The 20317-nt window shown below is 40.1% G+C and overlaps 1 protein-coding gene across 1 annotated transcript in view; it reads right to left on the minus strand.

Moving 5' to 3' along the window:
- Nucleotides 1–329: 329 nt before the first annotated feature.
- hdac8 (histone deacetylase 8) overlaps nt 330–20317 on the minus strand; it is a 73496-nt gene continuing 53508 nt past the window's right edge. Inside the window, exons 10-11 of the mRNA XM_038731855.1 lie at nt 11226–11331; nt 330–2673 (exon numbers count right to left, since the gene is read on the minus strand). Coding sequence (XP_038587783.1) covers nt 2651–2673; nt 11226–11331 — 129 coding nt within the window. The 3' untranslated portion in view covers nt 330–2650. The remainder of the gene's footprint in view (nt 2674–11225; nt 11332–20317) is intronic.

The raw sequence follows: 20317 nt of genomic DNA on the forward strand, positions 1-20317 counted from the left end.
AAACTCGTAAAGGGTGTAATGAGTTTCATTTGCTTCGGCTACGTTGGGCTCAAACCGCAGAGGTGACCGCAGCAGTGTTCATAAAGATCACAGGGAATCCTCAGACACACACATACACAAGAGCACGCTTCTGTTCAGCACATGCCAGCTCTGACTGGTGACTCCTACATTTGGTGTGAATTTCCAGGCCATTCATTTGGGGAACATCACTTCTAAAGGAAACTGCCCGACATTTGTGGTTCCTCTTTCAAACACTCTCCATTAAAGCCTCTATTAACCTGCCCACACTGCATAAATCACTGCTTAAAACGCAACACATGACAACAACATGCTCTCCTGTCTTTTATTTCAACAAACGCCTGTGGTATGTACATGAAAACATGGCAACAGTTAAAAATAAAAAGTTGCACAAATGCATAAACATAAAAAAGGAAACAGTTTCCATGCAACAATATGATAGATTAATTTGCTAAAATATTCCTGTGCAAGATTTCATGTTTGATTTTTGTTAAATGACAGTGAGTTTACAGTTTTGTGAACAGTATTGTAACTTACATATATTGGGAATTAAACATTGTGGTGGAAGTTACATTTAAAACCGCCCGTAGCCTGTTAAATGTGACAGATAGGGCAGGATTTTCAAACTTTTAAAACATTTGCAAGAAAGATACAAACAAAATGACAAAAAAAGACTAGTACTGATCCTTGAATCTTCAGAACTAAATAATAATGGATTTAAATGCTTTACAACTGATTTTAGTTACCACAATTATTGTAGTCTGACAAACCATCATTACTCAAGGGCCACCTTCTAGCTTTTTCCAGAGCTTTTGATCAAATCTTCCAGTGGATGGAGTTTGAACAAATATGGAAGATGTAGTTTAAAACTGTAGGGTTATGGTTGGGGCTGAAAGTTGGACGATGAGTTTGCAAAACGACTATTTCTAAAATCAGAAATTAACTTTTTAAAAGGCAATTTGGCTCCTAACAACGGGACTGGGATTTTTTTTCAGAGTTAGTGCAATCCCAAATTCAAAAATGGATCCAATTCATTTTCCAAACATTTCTGTGTTGCTACCAATGCTGAGCCTTCACTTGTTTTTCCACTTGTGTCAAAACCCCACATGTGCCTCAGCTTCATTAGGAGGATCTGGTCGCTGTTCAGTTTGATGTGAAGCAGTTAAAGCTGTGCGATGTGACTAACGTGCCACATCACAAACACTACAGCTGGGGGGATTAAACAAGATTTTTCTGTTTTTCCAAACTTCTACAGACATGGGACTAAACAGATGCACTTTGCATCTATGTTTAGAGTCGTTTTAGGCATCTTAATGACCTACATTAAAGAATGAAACTGCGATTTTTTGCGATGAGTTTTAAAAACAAAAACCTACAAACTATACATTTACTTTGCAGATAACCTTGGAGACATTATAGCAACAGTGCAGATCACGTTTTGTTTATTTTTTTTAACAGAGGAATTGTTTATACTGCAGACTGGGCTCCACCAATTCTTGCTTTTTCAAAGTTCCCACAGATTCCCAAGATATCAGTCAATGACAAAAGGTATAATGGAAGTTATACACATTGACAAATGTGATGCTACAGCTAGGAATCATACAGAACTTTGTAGTGACCTTCAAACATTTAAATACTTGTAAGGATAGGTTTCCAGTCCTGTTTATTTACTGACCTGAAATAAATTGATTTTGTTTTCTTCTCCTGTCGAGCCAGACTGCTGCTTTTATCTAAAATCCTCCAAAAGTTCATGTAATCTTTTTTATTGTCTGTCTATGGAAAAAAGTTTTTAACTTTCCCTGCATATTTTCCATTTAAAATTCCAAACTCTGTCCAGATGTTTAATTTGCACATTTTGCCCAGCGGTCAAAATAATGTGCCCGAGCAAATCAACTTCCACAATGTGCAACCGGCTATTTTCCAAACTTTTCCAGACTGTTTATTTGTAAACTTTCCAAGTTTCTCAAGACAAGAGAATTAATTTAATGTACTTTTCAGGAATTTCCGGACCTGTTCAGAAACCCAGGAGTTTTTACAAGTATAACGAGGCCTTTGGGGAACCCTTTTGTCTGTTTTAGTGATTTTCTGTCCTCAGGGGGCTGAAATCACAGCAGCACCGGGGTGAACATGAAACCGGACGCCTGGAAAAATCTGTTTTTCTGTTTAGTTTACAATCTCTCTGACTGATGGGATGTACACAAACGCATCCCTTGATACCAAAAACTCTGGGTGCACTGAAAAAAATGCTGTAATTCATTTTTACAAGCCCTTGCTGAACTCACCACAAACCCTCTCATTCACACACACGTACCTTTTCCAAAAAACAAATGATTAAAAACAGCAAACACTGAACATTGTACCCCCCCTCCCCCTATTAAGCTGTTTTCCCCTGGAAACACTCAGCTAATGTTTTCCAAAAACCCTCACTCGCTCTCATTTTGCTGCCTTCATCCCTCCCTCGTTTGCTCCGTGCCTCAGGGCCGAAGGGGTCCGCTCCATATTGTCTTCATTAAAGCCGCCGAGCATCGACCTGGTTTGGAAACGTGGTGTGTGTGTGTGTGTGTGTGTGTGTGTGTGTGTGTGTGTGTGTGTGTGTGTGAGTGAGTGTGGAGGAGGAGGAGGCTGCTGACTCCTAAACCACATTCTTTAAATTCCCTGTAAACAAGAGAGAGAGAGAAATGAGAGGGTGAGGTGGATGCATGAACACAAATACATTCAGACACACATGTACACACAAACAAACAGGAAGGGGGAGGAATGAAAAGGGGACAAAGTCATCACAATAAGTGGAACACAAAACAAGGCTAAATACACATATATCAGACACAAGGAGAAACCAAACCAAGGATGGAAGCAGTATGGAGGAGAAACGCACACATAAACACAAACACACACACATTTGTGCCAATGAGGATGCAAAATAACATCTGGCCGAGGTAAGCCGTGTCGCTCCTCAGAAAATACAAGCATGCAAAAAAGGGAATCGATATGTAAATGACAACGTTAAGCAACACTAGGTTAGACAGCGAGTTCATTTGCATGAGGACACAGACTGGTTTCCATGTCTGACACACACACAGAGTTCTGACACAATAGCTGCATTATAAAGTCTAGTCGTCCGTTTACTTTATATGTTACACTGCAAACAATGCTGCTTCGTTTGTCTATTGTTATGTTCAATAGCCTGATTGAGAAAAATAAACATGTTGCGCGCGTACACACCCACACACACACATACACACACACACAGTGGATGAGTAATTGCCCTGACGCAGTGAGGGAGGATGTCCTGTTTGTTGGCCATTGTGGAGCTGTCAGTGGAGTCCTGTCATGTGCAACGACAGCACCGGCTTTATCGAGAAGCACACTGGAAAAAACTGTTTTTAATACTTCCATCTATGTGTGTCCTCTGGAGGCTGATCGCTAGGCCTCGCTTTCCGTATCTGTTTTTGTAAAGAAGGTGACACCACCGGTGGTTTAAACCCGCAACTCCAAATACAAGCACAGATTAAAATGTCAACACCCAGGAATTCTTTAAACCGCACATCTTAAGCAACTTGCGTCTACTGGCCAAGCCTGCTAGTGTGGGTTTAGGCCCTGATTCATTTTAACAAGGTCACTGTGTTGGCACATGACATAGGTCATCTGGCCAAACACTTAAATCTCGCCAACTTTGGCCACAGTGTAGTCATCCAGTTGTAACAGTTAACAGTGTAAACCCACTGTTTATCCCACAACTGTCAGGACGGAAAAGAGAAACGTGAGAGAAACCTCTCTCACAGTATTATAATGCTTTGTGCAGTGTTTTGGCGTTAGATAGCCATGTAACATTTTTTTTTTTGTCCAACAAACCCCCACGAGCTTGTCAGATGGGCTTACTTCAGCGTACTTACACAATAGATGGGATGGTTTCATGGGTTGTTTGATTGTATTTTCACTGCGGTAAAAACACAGTGGCTGTTGTGGATCTGTGGTTTATGTGAATCCATAGCGAATACATTGTTATCCTTTAATTGTTGATGTTTAGGCTTGATCTCTTTTGTCTTCAGCAGTCTGTAACATTTGCATTCCTGCAACTACTGCCATTTAGAGTGTCAGAAACTGGCTGTTTATCTGTTACTTTTGTATTTATTTACTTTTCACACACTCCCAATAGCAACACTCGGTATAAAGCTGTTACAGCTGACTCAGTTTGGTGTGTTTTCTAACATAAAGTAGTCCTAATGTTTTTGTGACTATAAATATACTTAAAAAAACAGCATCATTTAAATTTCCTCATAAATGCAAACATATAAATGCATCCCTTATTTCTATTTTTTCAAAATAGCTGAGCTACTCTTCAATATTCTCTGATAAACACAGTGTAACTCAAGAATTACATGATCGAAACATTAGCTGGGAATTACTTCTTTGATATTTCCTCGTATGTCATCTTCATTTGTTCCACATCAACGCGGTCTCTTGAGCTTGAAATGCAGAGCCATTTTCAGCCTAAACATTGCCTTTCACTGTTCTTTCCACTACACTATGAAGCAGTGAGCCTATAATAGTAGGGTTTTTTGCTGAGACTATCCAAGGGGTTTCCTCAGCACAATCGTCGTTTTTTTAGATTAAGGCTTTCCCTGTCCACATTACATAATTTTTAATAGTTTGACCGCGACAAATTCAGGCAGTGATTACTGTTAATCGCAGCGACAAAAAGCATTTATAGCTACAAGTGAGTCATACTGGGTTCTGTGTTTATACTTGAACAATAAAGAATGAGGCAACTAAGGACAGATAGTTGCTGACTGAGTCTCTGGGGCAACGGTTGCAAACAATGCAAAAAAAGGCAGAAAAATCACGACGTGTGCTAAAAACAGGAAAACTGTATTAGAAAAGAGGAAGACCAGTCACATTTAGTCCCTCAGCAACACTGACTGAAAGACAGCTAACAGGACATTCTGCTTAACAAAAGCAAAATAGATTAAAATCTTTCATTTGTTACTGGTACTATATTTTTTCTTTTATCCCTCTTCCTCAGTTTCATCCCTCTCTTCCTGAATATGTTTTGATGCTGGTCAGTTGGTTGGATAAAAGCAATTTGATGACGTCTGATGGCCTTTGGAAACTTATGTTGGGAATATATTTATTATTTTGAGATATTTTATAGACTATAAGATTAATTGAAAGATGTCAATTATGAAATAGATGTAGATTAAAGCTGGTGTAGGCAACGCTGGAGAAACAGCTAGACTGAAAGCATCCAACGGAAAAAAGCTGCAACAGCCACAGATACCAGATTTTTTACCCATTTTAGTGTTCGGATGTAAAGAGAATTTCAACAAATATAATAAAAAGTGCTTCTGAAATAACTTGCCTGCTTTACCCCAGCTTTAACCCCCCTCAGATATCTCTCCCTCTCTGCTTCTCCTCACTTTCCAGATGTAGACGGTAAATTCACGTGAAGTGATGAGTGTCCATGGGGGCCTCTGATATTTACTACTTGTGAACATCTATCTATCACAGCGTCTGTGGGTGGGTATACTGCACGTGTGTGTGTGTGTGTCTTCCCCCCCCCCAATACTACGTGTTCGAGTTTGAATATGTACATATATCTTCTCTGAACATGTTTCACGTCTTGATGTATATCTTTGTGTGAATGTATATTATTCTATTGTGTGTGTGTGTGTGTGTGTGTGTGTGTGTGCGTGCGTGCGTGCGTGTGTGAAATGACAAGCATCTTGTCAGCACAGGGGTGAATTAACGAGCAAGAGAAGCAGGAAGTAAAGATGCTGCCATATTTCCATGCTGACACACACATAGATAAGATACAGTCACACAGAAAGGCTGGCAGTTTACACACACTGATGAAGCTGAAGGCGCGCACGCGCACACACACACACACACACACACACACACACACACACACACACACACACACACCCTGGGGAAATCACGCTACCAGAGTCTCGTAAACAAAGAGTTGTAAATACACAGACAGCTGCTGCTGCCTCTGACAGTCACCTAATAAAAATCACATTTTAATTAATACACCCGCTTAACAACCCTTAGTGTGTTTGTATGAGACAGAAACAATAGGAAAGACTGAGTAATCCCCTAAATAGGAAACACCAGAGAGACAATATTGCTTTTAATATTTGCCACAATGTGTATCATTTGTTTATTCTATCGCATACATTAAGTGAAAATCTGGCCAGTTATATTGGGAGAATAAATAAACCAACAAATTTCTGATGAGAACCATGTTGGCTTTTGTCATTTCTGCTGCATGAACTGACTTGGCAGCTAAGGTGATGAGTTTTTATCCACGCTAGCAATGTGGCTCTAGGAACACAAATGTTTGGTCCAGAGAAACATATCTTGACAACTGACTTTGTGCCACTCATAATGTCAGCCTCAGGTAACTTGCTAAAATCGTTATTACTATGGTACACCGACATACCAAAACTTACTAAAATACAGAGGTTGCAAAGTGCTTTACAGAAAGAAGATAAGGACATTAAAGAGACACCGAAAACAAGAGTGCTAACGTTAGCATTCAGCTCAAAGCAAAGCTTTAAAGCTGATGATACACGGGGCAACCTTTTGAGCAATGTTGCTGGGCAATCTTGCTAGTGGCAAGTCCGACTATGTTTTGAACGGATAGCGGCGGTGCAGGGTGAGTGGCGGAGTGGTGGGGGAAGGGTATTATGGTAGTAATCTTTACGCATTACCATTGACGGCAACATTGACCAGCACCATTGCTCTAAAAGTTGCTCTGTGTATCATCAGCTTAAGTCTTGTAGAGATAATTCTGCGTACGTTAATATGCTAATGTTCAAATGTTTAGTATTCAGCTGAAAGTATAGCTGAGCCTAAGAACACCTAATTAATTACAGCACATACTAATAAAACTTGAGCCAAATCTGACAATAAAGTAAAGTTTTTCTATGCAGAGTAAAGCCGACAAGCTTATTGCTAACACTGATAATGTTAGCACACAAGCATGCTAACATTATCAGTCGGCTCAACCAACACATTCTTGCTTCCGACTCGTCACATATTGACATTGGTCAAGGCCCTTTGTCGTCGCTTTTTAACGCCCTGGGTTGCCCCTTAGCATCATTTTTAGACATTTGAAACGTCGCCATTTTTAAACGGCACGTTATTAAAGTTGTGAAACGTTATTAATTTGGTTACGTTTGGGCACAGAAAGTACTTGGTTAAGGTTAGGAAAAGATCATGTTTCGGTTAAAATAACTATGTAGGAACACGTAAGTAAACTTACGTCACTTGCGAAACTTCTGCAATTTATGTAACTCGTGTAACTTTAAAAAAAATATTTAATGCTGACGTTTTGTTTCACGCAGGACATGAACACTGGTCTCCTGGTTCAAAGTTGGTGTTGTGGCCCTCCATCCACCCAAACCACCTTACTCAGTCTTTTGTGTTAAATATCATATACCTGCCTTTACCGTCAAAAACTGACGCTGCAGGGCTTCCTCCACTGCGTTGAACTATGATGCTATGGGGATCCACAGTGCATTACAAACTGACGCCGATGGGTCTTGACCATGTGAGGAGTCAGGGAGTGAGAACGGGTTGGCTCAACACACAGCAGAATCTAAGGAAATTAGGTGCTGATGAGGTTGACAAAAGTCACGCTTAGTCTGAATCCGTCTCTCTGTAGAGCTGAGCCTAACAGGTATGCTGAGTTTGTCCTAAAATGTCCCCATACAGACAATACCTTTCTGACAAAGCCTTTCAAATAGCGCCATCCTCAGGAAAAAATTAAATCTCTAAGAAGAGTAAAGTCATTCTGTATCCATTGAGAAATTATAAGCATGCTTTGAATCATTTCCTGTTGATACAAAATAGTATTTTCTCATAGTGAGCATTGAGCACATATTGTGTTGTGTGTGATGTACAGTGTTAGTTAAACATATGGGTTTGGGACATAACACATGCTTAACGAAAAGAAAGAATTTTGGATATTACCGCTTTAAAGATTCAAATCTGTACAGTCAATTCGTGCCAGCAAACAGAGCAGATGTGGGCACACAAACAAACACACACACGCAAACATACATCTCACACTGCCCAGTTTCTCAGGGAAACCAATGTTTATGAGCAGCACAGCACTTCCAAACCAGAGAAACACTTATCCACCCCAATGATGTCATGTGGATATGTTTGCCTAGAGGTGTGTGTGTGTGTGTGTCTGTTAAAGCCAATCCTTATTCTGTGTTCATGTGTACGCATTAGTTAAGTCAGCAGACATGTAGGGCTTTCTTTAATCAGAGATGGAGACGAAAAGACACGCACATTTTTCTTCAGTATTTACATTTATAATATGGTCACTTCTCATTTGGTTTGGTGTTTGCTTGTTGTGTGGTACAGCGCCTTTGTGACAGAACTCCTTGTTAAAAAAAAGTCGTTTCTGGCTTGACGGAGAGCATAAGTTGGTCGAAAAGACAGAGAGACAAAAGAAAAGAAAGAAAGAATGAGTATGGACATTAAACAGATGTGACAGGTTGAAACCAGGACCAAAACCTCAATAGAAGAAAGAGGGGAATAGAGAAGCCGCAAAAATACTCCAGATTCACATAATGAGAGGGTGAAACTGAAAAAAAGAGGGTGAATTTTAAAAAAATATTAAAATAACAAAAGGTCATATGGGATCATCTTTGTCCAGTAACAATAATAGGGACGGGCACAAAAAGTATGGAGATACATTTTGTAAAATATATTTTGAGGGAGGGAAAAAAGATGCAAAATCAAATACATCCAAGCAATAGCTAAATATTCAGTAAATTTACACACTGAACCAACTCTGACTGAACAAAGGCAGGACAGGGAAAAAGGTATCTGACAGGAAAGGCAGATGGGACGCAGCAGCCAAACACATTTTCCCAGTTTCTCTCCATCTTTGGCTCGTCTGTATTTAATTTCTCCTCCCTTTTATTCTCTCCGTCCATCCGTTCATCCACTCGTTCCCTCTGTCGCCCCTAATAAAAGCAGCATGACTGGAAACCAGCGATACTTTCAAACCCTCCGGTCATGATGATTTAATGCGAGCCAACAGACCAACTGAATTTCGGCAAATAAACTGCTGTTACCCTGATTTGATGTGACCTGGAGTTCTTCAGAGCGGAGAACTTAATGCTGTTTGGTTAAGCTGCTACTACATCCAGCAGGGTTTTTGTTTGTCATTTGCAACAGTAAGATGAGTTGTTCTGTTAAATTTTTGTTGCTAATTGATACCACAACCACTCTTAATGTGGAAAAAATTTGAGAACAGATATTTTTCCTTTACAAACACAAGTCTCTTACTATATGCATCTACTGCGAGTGTGCAGAGTGTGTCTACATTTTTTCTACTTCTACTCAGTTAGACTTCTGTGTGAATTAACTGTAATACTGAATTGCTCCACAGGGTCGTGCCTCCTTCTGTTTTTGCCGCTTACCCATCGCTTGAACCAGCTCAACTAGCCTCACCTCTACTTCACCCAACTTTTGTTGTCCAGTCCTCTGTTTTCTGTTGCAGATATAGTACCCCCTCAATGTAGATGGTCTTCATAGCAACCCCACACGAAACTGGAGACAATGCAGGATATGTACAGGTTTTGCGGGTTGCCATAAAAAAGCTGACCTGAGTTGCTGGTGTATTACTCAGACCAACTGCCTCTATAGCGTTCCTCAGTAACGAGCTGGTGCAAATTATGACAACTAATGTGCGAATGTTTTGTCGTAGAGCGATAATGTAGAAAGATTTGTTACATGAAGCCAAGTTTAAACATTTTCAACAGCCTCCTAAATTCACTTCAGGTTCTATCTGATCACATCTTAATTCAAATTTGTGAAGTCAACGTTTAGGAAGGGGTTTGATAATTAGCTTAATTGGACATGGCTGCGTGTTGTTTTGGTTTCAGACCTGACCGAACATAGGAAATAAGCTTTTTTTTTTTTTTTTTACCAATTTCAGATGAACAGAATGGATTTTGGAGATTATTTATTGGTCTTCAGTATAGCAGTCCAGGCGTTACATGTATCAGTTAGCAGGTAGAATGACCCACAATGAAATCACTGTTCTAGATTCACCTGCTACAATAGGATACACCTGTCATTTATGTGTTTGACTATATTAAATCATAAAAATAATCATTCGCAGAGGGAGTGAAAGGTGACAGAATTGAGCTTGCCAATCAATCTGTCCCGTCACACTACATTGAAGAAGCGATTTAATAGCACTTCTATTACATTTGGCACTTCAGTGTGGAAAACAGCTGTAAAATGCCCCATTTGCTATGTAGAGAGTTGCCAGGATGAATGCAAGAAATCTGAGAAGGTCCACAGTGTTTTAGCACCTTTCATTCAATCACTCTCTCTCTCTCTCTCACACACACACACACACACACACACACACACACACACACACACACACACAGGATAAATGCTGTGTCAAATATAACATTTCACTGATGGAGGGAAAGGAAGGAGGATTTCCTGTTGGGTCTGTGGTTAACACTTCATCACACCGGTTTTTTAACATTTACAAGACACCCAATGATCAAATTCAGATTTTTGGTCTCTCAAAAAACCTGGCTATATAAAGCATAATTTACGGAAAATAAACTCGACTCGCAGACATACTCCTCGCCTGTTTCTGACCTCGTCTTCCTAACAATTATTCTCCCGCCGCTCAACTTTTCGCCTAAGTTTCACCCTGCCGGAGGATCTCTCCTGGGTGCTGCGGGCTGTCAGCGCAGGGACCAAAGGCCCAGCTTTAGGCTTAACCACATGGCTACAGACACACACAGATTCATATACAAACACACATATAAAAAGGAACATATAGAAATAGAAAGATGCAAAAAGGTTACTAATACCACATGTATCAAGACCCAGACTCTGAGTGAGGAGGTTGTGGGTAAAAAGAGCGGGGTCAGCAGTATATTCACACACAAAAGGATGTCAAGAGCAACAGGGAGGAGAGGAAAAAAAGAAAGAAAAGAAGAACAAGTCAGACTTTCATCCCACACAGCGACGTATGGAAACAAGAACAGACACATGAAACCACACATAAAAAGAAACATGCAGAGAGAAAAGGGTTGTTAGGTGAGACAGGGTTCAGGGAGACACACAAACACCCACCCACCTGTTTACCCTCATCCACACCTGTACATGCACACAAGCACAGACACATAACACACACACACACACACCTTTGATGGTGCTGATGACTTGGTCCAGGTGTTTGCTGTCGTTGCGGTCTGGTCGACAGCTTGGGCTTATCTCCAGCGAGTAGTCAGGGCCGTACTCTGTAAAAAACTAACACATCACAACAATCATTATGACAACTTCTGGATTTATGGATTTCTACATTTCTCTTTTTCACAGCCATTTTTTCATCCCTCACATCTGCACACAGTCACTGCAGCAGAGTGCCAAAGCACACTTTCTCTTCTTTGTCTCTTTTTTTAAAGAATGCAGCTGCTTTCCTAGAACTTTTAGGACTTTGAAGAGTTGATATTGTGAAACTGACTGGTGATGAACATGTACACAGGCTTTGAGGGATCGTTTTTGAAATGAAATAAATTACAGTGGAAAACATCAAAGACTCCAAACACATTGAGGTACACACTCTCCTCAACCAACGTATCTTCTTCTCATTCTTTCTGGTTAATTTTATAGATTCTCCCCCCATATTGTGGATCAAATAAATCTATTTAAATTATTAGTAGCATTACTGTTAGGAGTGAAAGTAGTAGTAATTATAGTTTTCTCCTTTCTTGACTAAAATTGTTTAAAAAGTGATGTAAAAACAAGACAAAGAATTCACAAGCAATGTTAGCTGTTCTGTGAGGCTGTACTTTGTACTTTAGCAAACCAGCGCTTTGAGCTAAATTGCTAGCCTCGGCATGCAAACATAGGATAAAACTTTATGATTCCCAGAAGGGAAATGTGGGTGTTGCAGAAGCACAAAGACAGGAAATTGTAGATATAAATAAAGTGCAATAACAAATAATAGGTATATAAAATAAAAATAAGAAAAGAATAAAATAGAAACTATACAAGAGCAACTACAGCATGCGTCGTCATGATGACGATGCTTACATCCTCATGTTTAGCAGGTATAGCCATGTTTATTATGTTTAGTGCGTTAGCATGCTAACAATTGCTAAGTAAGACTGCACACAAAGTACAGCTGAGGCTGACAGGAATCAATTTGCAGATATTAGGTCATACTAGTACTGGACAAATAAAAAAAAAAAAAAACACAAGATGAAAACTCAGGGGATCACATTTTTATCTATCCAATAGCTGTAGAAATATTTCACTCAAAACCACAAATGTGAACCTCATGGTGGCGCTAGAGAAAAGTCAAGAGATCAACAAGGTTAAAGGGATTCATCCTCTGGGTACCACGAATAAATGTATAAAGGTTCATGGCAATCTGTGCAATATTTGTTTCAGTCTGCACCAAAGTGGTGGACAGACCAACTGTCAGATTCCTTATATTTTCTGTGTGCTGTCTAGGAGCTGCATTAACACAAAGAAAAGTATGAGACAGTCTAGCCTGGTTCGTGTAAAGAAAGTAAATCTAATGCAGAACACAGAGGAGGAACCACAAAATCAGTCAAACCTCCACTGGACAGGCTGTGCCTCACCAACATGAACAAAAAGGGGGGAAAAAGCCTCAGATGATTTCAGCAAATACCAAAGGCTCCTGGCAATTCATGCAGAGTCAAACCAATTCCATGAAACAAAACCAGCCAATATGAGAAAAAAAGAAAAACAGGTGGAAATCCAGAGAGTGAGTTCAATCAGAAGTTAAAACCAGAGCACGTCAGTTGAAAAAATGTAGTTCCAGGGTATTTGTCGGGCCGTGACTCAGTGCCATGAGAGCAAAACAAACTCGGAGGCCAGGTCTGACCACAAGTGCGTCAGTCCATTCGCAGCGACTGTTGTGAAAGCCTTGGACTCTGAAGACTCAGCAGAACGTGGAGAACGAGGCAAGGTGACTGAGGCCTAAACCAAAAGGGCCATATTCCTCCACATGTACTACATATATAAAGAATTTGTCTTTAAATTGAGATGCTCTGTGTTTGTCAGTTTAAAACCACCTGTACAGAAATTATATTCAAAAGTTGAAAGTTCATTCTTGACCTAATAAACCGTAGCTGGACAAAAAAAAATCACAACTCAAGGTCCACTAGCTTTTCACTGAGCTTTCAGCTGTATCTCATGGTCTCCCTCAGCAGATGGAGTTTGCCTTTCTTTCCCAATATACAAACCTCCTAGTGTAAGCATGGTATCAATCATGTGATGGCAACTAAGCTATCTCGATGACAGCTGAGCAAATTCCAGTCTCTGAGGAAGACCATGACATGCAAAATGTTAAATGCAAAAAAAAAGAAGATAGAAGCTAAGTGTGCCTTACGTTAACACTGTTTTCGTCAAACTATATTTAAAAGGTTTTTAAATCAGGACCACTATTACATTTGTTGTATTATTTTCAGACTTAAAGGAACAGTAAGGCAGTCTTTGTGCTAAGCTAGGCTAATACACATTCAGTTGTACTAAACACGCAGAGACAAATGTGATTAGGGCTGCAACTAATTATTGGGATTTTGGGGGTGAATTTTTCTTTATTTTCCTCATGTAACACTGCCTGCAAAAAAAATAAAAATAACAATGTTTGTGTTTTCAACACTTGCAACACTAATCCATTAATCAACTTATATCTGCAGTGGTATACCTGTATCATTCAGAGTTCTCCTTTAAGATGGCGAAGTGATTCTGCAAACATTCTGTAATGATTTCTACGCTAATGCCACAGCAATTTTAAAGACACGGATATCTTGATTTGGATTCAGACTCTTTAGTGGATTAGATGGATGTTATTAGAGAAGACTTCAGACGGTCTATTGGCAACACACACACAGCTGTGCCAACATGCAGTAGGAGTACACTTTTGTGTACTTGAAAGACAAAGACTACTCTGTCTTTGTTTAATAGCCCTGTGTGTGTGTGTATATATGTGTGTGTGTGTGTGTGTGTGTGTGTGTGTTTGCGTCAGGGAAAGGGAATGCATGCTAGTTTGTGTGCGGTAAATGTAGATGAAGTTAAGAGTGTATAAATATGTGTGTGCGTGTTTGAGTGAAGGTCAATGGATATTTGCTACAGTACATGCATACAAAAGTAAGGCCCTTTCTCAGTGTGTGTGTGTGTGTGTGTGTGTGTGTGTGTGTGTGTGTGTGTGTGTGTGTGTGTGTGTGTGTGTGTCTGTTTCCAATTAGCTCAGATGAGTTTCTGTGTCTTACCTCCGGTCTCAACAAAGCTCAACATGAGAGTAGTTATTTAACACACACACACACACACACACACAAAATGTATTCCCATGAACCCATTGCTCTGTCTCCTGCTGTCCAGCCACACAAATACACACACACACACACACACACACACACACACACACAGTCTCACTGCTTGTTTGACTTGGATGACCAGAGAAACCGAGAACCAAGAAAGAGAGATGTGCAGACACTCCTAAAAAGAAACACCAATTTTACTATAATATGATTATAACATTCTTATAATATAACTAATATCTTTCAGACAACAGAGACCTGTAGAATGAGAGACAAATGCTGTTAGGTGAGTGCGTGAGATAAAATGACAAATGATAAAAGACTGACTTTAGTGCATGATCCAGTGACGCAGCGTATCTACGTCACCTGGACAAGGTCAAGAGACAAAAAATACCAGCTGACTGGCTCCAGTGTCTCTGGCAGAGACACACGGGGAGATAAATAGTGGAAGGTCTCAGTTTATTTACCATGGTCCTTAACATGGACCCTCTGCCCATCACTCACTGCTCCTATGAGCTTGTTTGTATGAGAAACACTGGCCTTGACCGAGTGAAAGAGGTGTGCGTGTGCAAACCTAAAGGTCTTCAAAATAAATTTCTATAAATACTATCATTAAAGATGATTATCGTACAGCTTGTTTGTTTTTTTTTGTTTTTTTTAAATGGAGTCCACACCTTTATCTAAAAGTGAAATTAAATATATATTATATTCTTTTCTACTCAATCCACTCTACTCATTTATTCTTGAAGTAACAGTAGAGGCGGCATCAGTAAAGCAGTAGTAGGGCTGTCAAAGTACTTGTAATGTGGAAGTAGCAATAGTACAGTTAAGAATAATAATATAGTGGCACTAATAGTAGCAGTGGTGTGAGAAGTTGTGATCATAGCAGTAGCAGCAGTAGTATTATATTTCAGTATGTGTTACTAAGTATACTATTAAATAGCATATTAATAGTATTAATAATAGTGCAATTGTTGGAACAGAAGTAGTGTGGTGGCAGTCAGTAGTAGTAACCTAACATCCACAGCAACAGTAATGGAAGATGCAATATTAGTACTTGTAGTAACAGCCGTAGTTATGCAGCTAAAAAGAAGTGGTGGTTGGAGTCGACTCGGGGTCTTGACTGATTACTTGAGTTGTCAACTTTCAGGGGGCAGCCCTACAAAGTAATAGCAAATAATAATATAATAATAGTAATAGTACTAATAAACCAGTACAAGCAGTAGTAGTAGTATTAGGTAAGATAGTGCTAGTAGTAGTATTGGTATTTTAATATATATCCATCTACACACCAGGACATGTGCATCTATGACTGCTTGTGTCTAAAGTTGAAAGACAGAACATGAGTGTGTATTTGTGTGCATGAGACCATCTGTGGACAGCAGTGTGTGTGTGTGTGTGTGTGTGTGTGTGTGTGTGTGTGTTTGTTTTGACAGTGATCAGCAGGATCTCCAGCTATGAAGGATGCCGAGCTGCACAGCGGAGGGGAAAACGTCTCTGGGAAACAAATGGACTCCGTCTGCTATCAAGCTGCTATCTAATAAATGTTTTCAACAAGGAAAGAAAAGCGGGCCGATGCCCAAATCACAGTCACATAGAGCACGTACACCTTCCTCTCTCTGCATCTGCACTCTCCCACCCTCCCCACCTTTTCATCATTCCATCTTTTACAGATTCATCTGACAGTTTTCCTTTTAAGGCATGATGCCCCACCACCACCACCACTACTACTACTATACTACAATTAGATTCAAGCTTTGCACTACATTTAAGTATAAATGTTTCCTTGTGTCTCTATTGTGTCACTTTACGTATTGTGTAGCCTCATGTTTCTTTCAGAGTATATGACCCTGCTCATGCAAAGAACATGCTGTCTGGAAAAAAAGTAAGCCTGCTCAATCGAAAAGTTCAGTTCAACATCCCTGCTTTACATTTTAAAACAGTAACTTGGCAGCACAAGAGAGCCTGTGTAGTGCATGTATAGTGATTGTGTATTGAACAAATTTAATTTGTAACTGTGAGAAAATCTGGCAACCTTTTCTGCCATATTTTCCAAACCCCCAATTAAATTTTCCCCCCACTCTTTTCTGTCTCCTTTTATTTTGCTTTGATATTATACTGTAGGGTATTTATGTATGAAACAGATGTAGGCTCGTGTCTATGTCTGTATGTGTTATAGGGTGAATTGTGAGAATGGTTTTCTTGCTGAAATTTGGTTAAACTGTTTGTATAATACACTGCTCAAAAAAATAAAGGGAACACTAAAATAACACATCCTAGATCTGAATGAATGAAATAATCTCATTAAATACTCCTTTCTTTACATAGTTGAATGTGCTGACAACAAAATCACACAAAAATTATCAATGGAAATCATATTTATCAACCCATGGAGGTCTGGATTTGGAGTCACACTCAAAATCAAAGTGGAAAACCACACTACAGGCCGATCCAACTTTGATGTAATGTCCTTAAAACAAGTCAAAATGAGGCTCAGTAGTGTGTGAGGCCTCGTGCCTGTATGACCTCCCTACAACGCCTGGGCATGCTCCTGATGAGGTGGCGGATGGTCTCCTGAGGGATCTCCTCCCAGACCTGGACTAAAGCATCCGCCAACTCCTGGACAGTCTGTGGTGCAACGTGGCGTTGGTGGGTGGAGCGAGACATGATGTGCCAGATGTGCTCAATTGGATTCAGGTCTGGGGAACGGGCGGGCCAGTCCATAGCATCAATGCCTTCCTCTTGCAGGAACTGCTGACACACTCCAGCCACATGAGGTCTAGCATTGTGTTGCATTAGGAAAAACCCAGGGCCAACCGCACCAGCATATGGTCTCACAAGGGGTCTGAGGATCTCATCTCGATACCTAATGGCAGTCAGGCTACCTCTGGCGAGCACATGGAGGGCTGTGCGGCCCCCCAAAGAAATGCCACCCCACACCATTACTGACCCACCGCCAGACCGGTCATGCTGGAGGATGTTGCAGCAGAACGTTCTTCACGGCGTCTCCAGACTCTGTCACGTCTGTCACTTGTGCTCAGTGTGAACCTGCTTTCATCTGTGAAGAGCACAGGGTGTACACTTAGTGTGCCACACTTCTGAGCACTCACACCAGTCCACCATAATGTAAACACCTCATTTGCAAACAATAAAAATGTACAACTGTGATCCAGTTAGTGTGAACACACTGCTGGGAAAGTTCATATGGTTCTATGGAGATATGGTTCCAATGTCTCCCAAAAAAGAAGAAAGAATTAAAGGAACCAAACTGGGATGAAAACTCCAAAGTTCAAGTATTATAAATTCAGGGCCAGTAAAAACATCTTGCTTGATAGGAAAATAAAAACGAAGATAACAAAATGAGTGACGATCCCATCTTCTAGGATCAAGCCTGTCTATGAACTTGAAACAAAGACAGACAAATGTAACACAGACATGAGTCACTAAAGGAAACAAGACAGGAAACCAACTCTTTCAGCTACAAACCCAGCGTTCACCAACCACTTTAGCCACATTATCTACAGCAGCAAGAAATGTGAATAACAAAGATCTAGAAAGAGATGAGATAAAGAGGATTATGTAATAATCACAGCAGATCTTTCGATGTCGTTTTGTAAACAAACTAATTCCCCTCTGTGATGTTTCTGGTGATTGAGCCTGTGACTCTGGGAGTCGACACATCTCTGACGGCAGCTAGAGGCGGGACAGGAAGTGGCTGCAGACAGGAAAAGAGGAAGTAGGAAGTAAAGAGGCGGGACACTTCCCCGCTGCCAATCTGGGGACCAGAGACGTCCTCCCTTCCTGTGTGGCTATAAGACACACACACATTTGTACTTACCTCTGTTGCTCTTACTAGAAACGAGGGTCATTAAAGTCAGCCATCGGGCAAATGCGGATTAATTTTGGCCACAGCTCATCAGTTTATGTATTCTACAAGTTCCCAGCTGTTCTAGGTAATAGGTAAATATCTATTATCATGACTATTTGCAACGCGACAAAAGGGTAGCCTGGTTCCAGACTTCTCAATCTCTGCCCACACTGTTTTTTTTTTTTTACACAATTTAAATAGTGGGAAAAATAGGGAAAAGTATGTTCTTTGCATTAAATGGTGATTCAGTCTGATTATTAGGCTAACCATAAGACAAAGGATAGAAAATGGTGATGGATGTCCTTCAATGTTATAAAACATAATTATCTAATCCACCAACAAGTCTGGAAAAGCAGGGGAGGTCCCTAACTAGATGTGTTTTTTTAATGAGAATTTGCACAGCCTGTTTTATAAAGGAAGAGAAACAACTCACTGAGAAGCAGTTTGGGTAGTAGTTACAGTATGCCTACAAAAATTAAAATAACTAAAATGACCCAGTAGTTGTGACCTAGGAGCTTACCCACACAGGTTTGAAATGACCTTAGTAACATGTCACAGGCCTCTCTCTCAACCCTCTCTGCTAGCATCTGTCCAGAAAAGCAGAAAATGCTCTAAATATTAAAATAGTAATGAAATAAGCTTCTCTTAGTTGACAATTATGGGGTCATGGGGGTAAATGCTTTGCAGTTTGTACTTTGTTTTATTTCTGTTTTCAGAATTGGCTCAACCTCAGTGCTGCTCCTCCAGCTTTAATTTTTGGATGGACGGAGGGGACGCTCTCATTGATGAGCTATAAGTTACCCAGAAATCTGTTCTCTACTTCATTACGCAAGACATAACTTCACAGAAACGTGATTTAGATCAACTATTGTTTGCTATTTAAGTTTCTGATGTAGTACGTCATTTGTTCCAGTGTCCACTCCACTGAGTTAAATGTTTCAGATTAATCTATAAGAGCTAAAAATGCCCGAGACAAGTTTTGCCCAAACATTTTAGACAAAAGGCTATCTATGCACCACTCTTTGATTGCAAAAGATGATAGATCCAAAATTAAAATGTTGGAGGGACCCTAACTCTACTCTGGATGTGAGACTCTGCAAATCAAGCAAATCCAGGTGCCAGTTTCCATTTGAGAATATTTTTAGCATGTACAGCATGTGCTTTATGGGCATGCAGTGGAGACAGGAAAGAGAAGAGCGGCAGAAAGAGGGGAAGGCACTCTATGTGACAAAGGATATGAGCTGGATTCACAGCAACATTGTGAATACATGGTATGCGTGTTGGCCCACTGAGGCAGCAGGACAGCCGCAGGAAGTTTGGATCTGTGGTTTGTTTTTAAATCAGAGCAGCGCGGCTGGAAGGAACTTAACTGCTGGGAAATGACTGAAAACAGAATTAGAGGCAGGGAGGGGTGGAATTATTGAAGAAAGTCAGATGGACAGCTGTGTTTACCAAACACTTCTCTATCAAACATTACACCTGGATCTATAGTGTAAGTTCCCTTACACTTTACGTCATTACAATTATCTCAAAAAAGGCTTCATTTACAGTTAAAATTCTTAGATTACTTTAATCTCTGGATTCATCTGCATCTTTGCTTCAAAGGTCTTCTGCTCTAAAAATGTCAAATTATGTGACTTTTTACCACTTTTCTCTAAAACCTATTTTTGCGAATTTGTCCTAGACGGTTTCGCCAACTGACCTGAAACTTTGGCATCATCTACGGACGTCGCTGATCAAAAGTTATCAAAGGAATTTTGATTGCTTATTACAAGAAATGTAAATTTATAGACATTTCTCATTCCAGACTTCAAAAAATCTACAAAAATCACCCATACGTCCTATAGAGCTGAAATTATTTCAGCAAATCCACTGATTTCTGACAAAAGTTTGCCTCACTTCAGAAGTCAGTCACTCTATACAGAATATGTTAATTCAATTAACATCTATAACTCCACAAGTCTTTCTTCAAACGCTACCAAAATTGGCACAGATGGCAGATATCGAGTGTATCAAAAGGTTAAATCGGTCAAACGGTGAGAATGCAGTGATATTCAGTATCTTGCTATAACTT

The sequence above is a fragment of the Micropterus salmoides genome, unplaced genomic scaffold (assembly GCF_014851395.1).
Source record: "Micropterus salmoides isolate LMB-PRFRI ecotype aquatic unplaced genomic scaffold, ASM1485139v1 Ms_hic_scaffold_2, whole genome shotgun sequence".
NCBI lineage: Eukaryota > Metazoa > Chordata > Actinopteri > Centrarchiformes > Centrarchidae > Micropterus > Micropterus salmoides.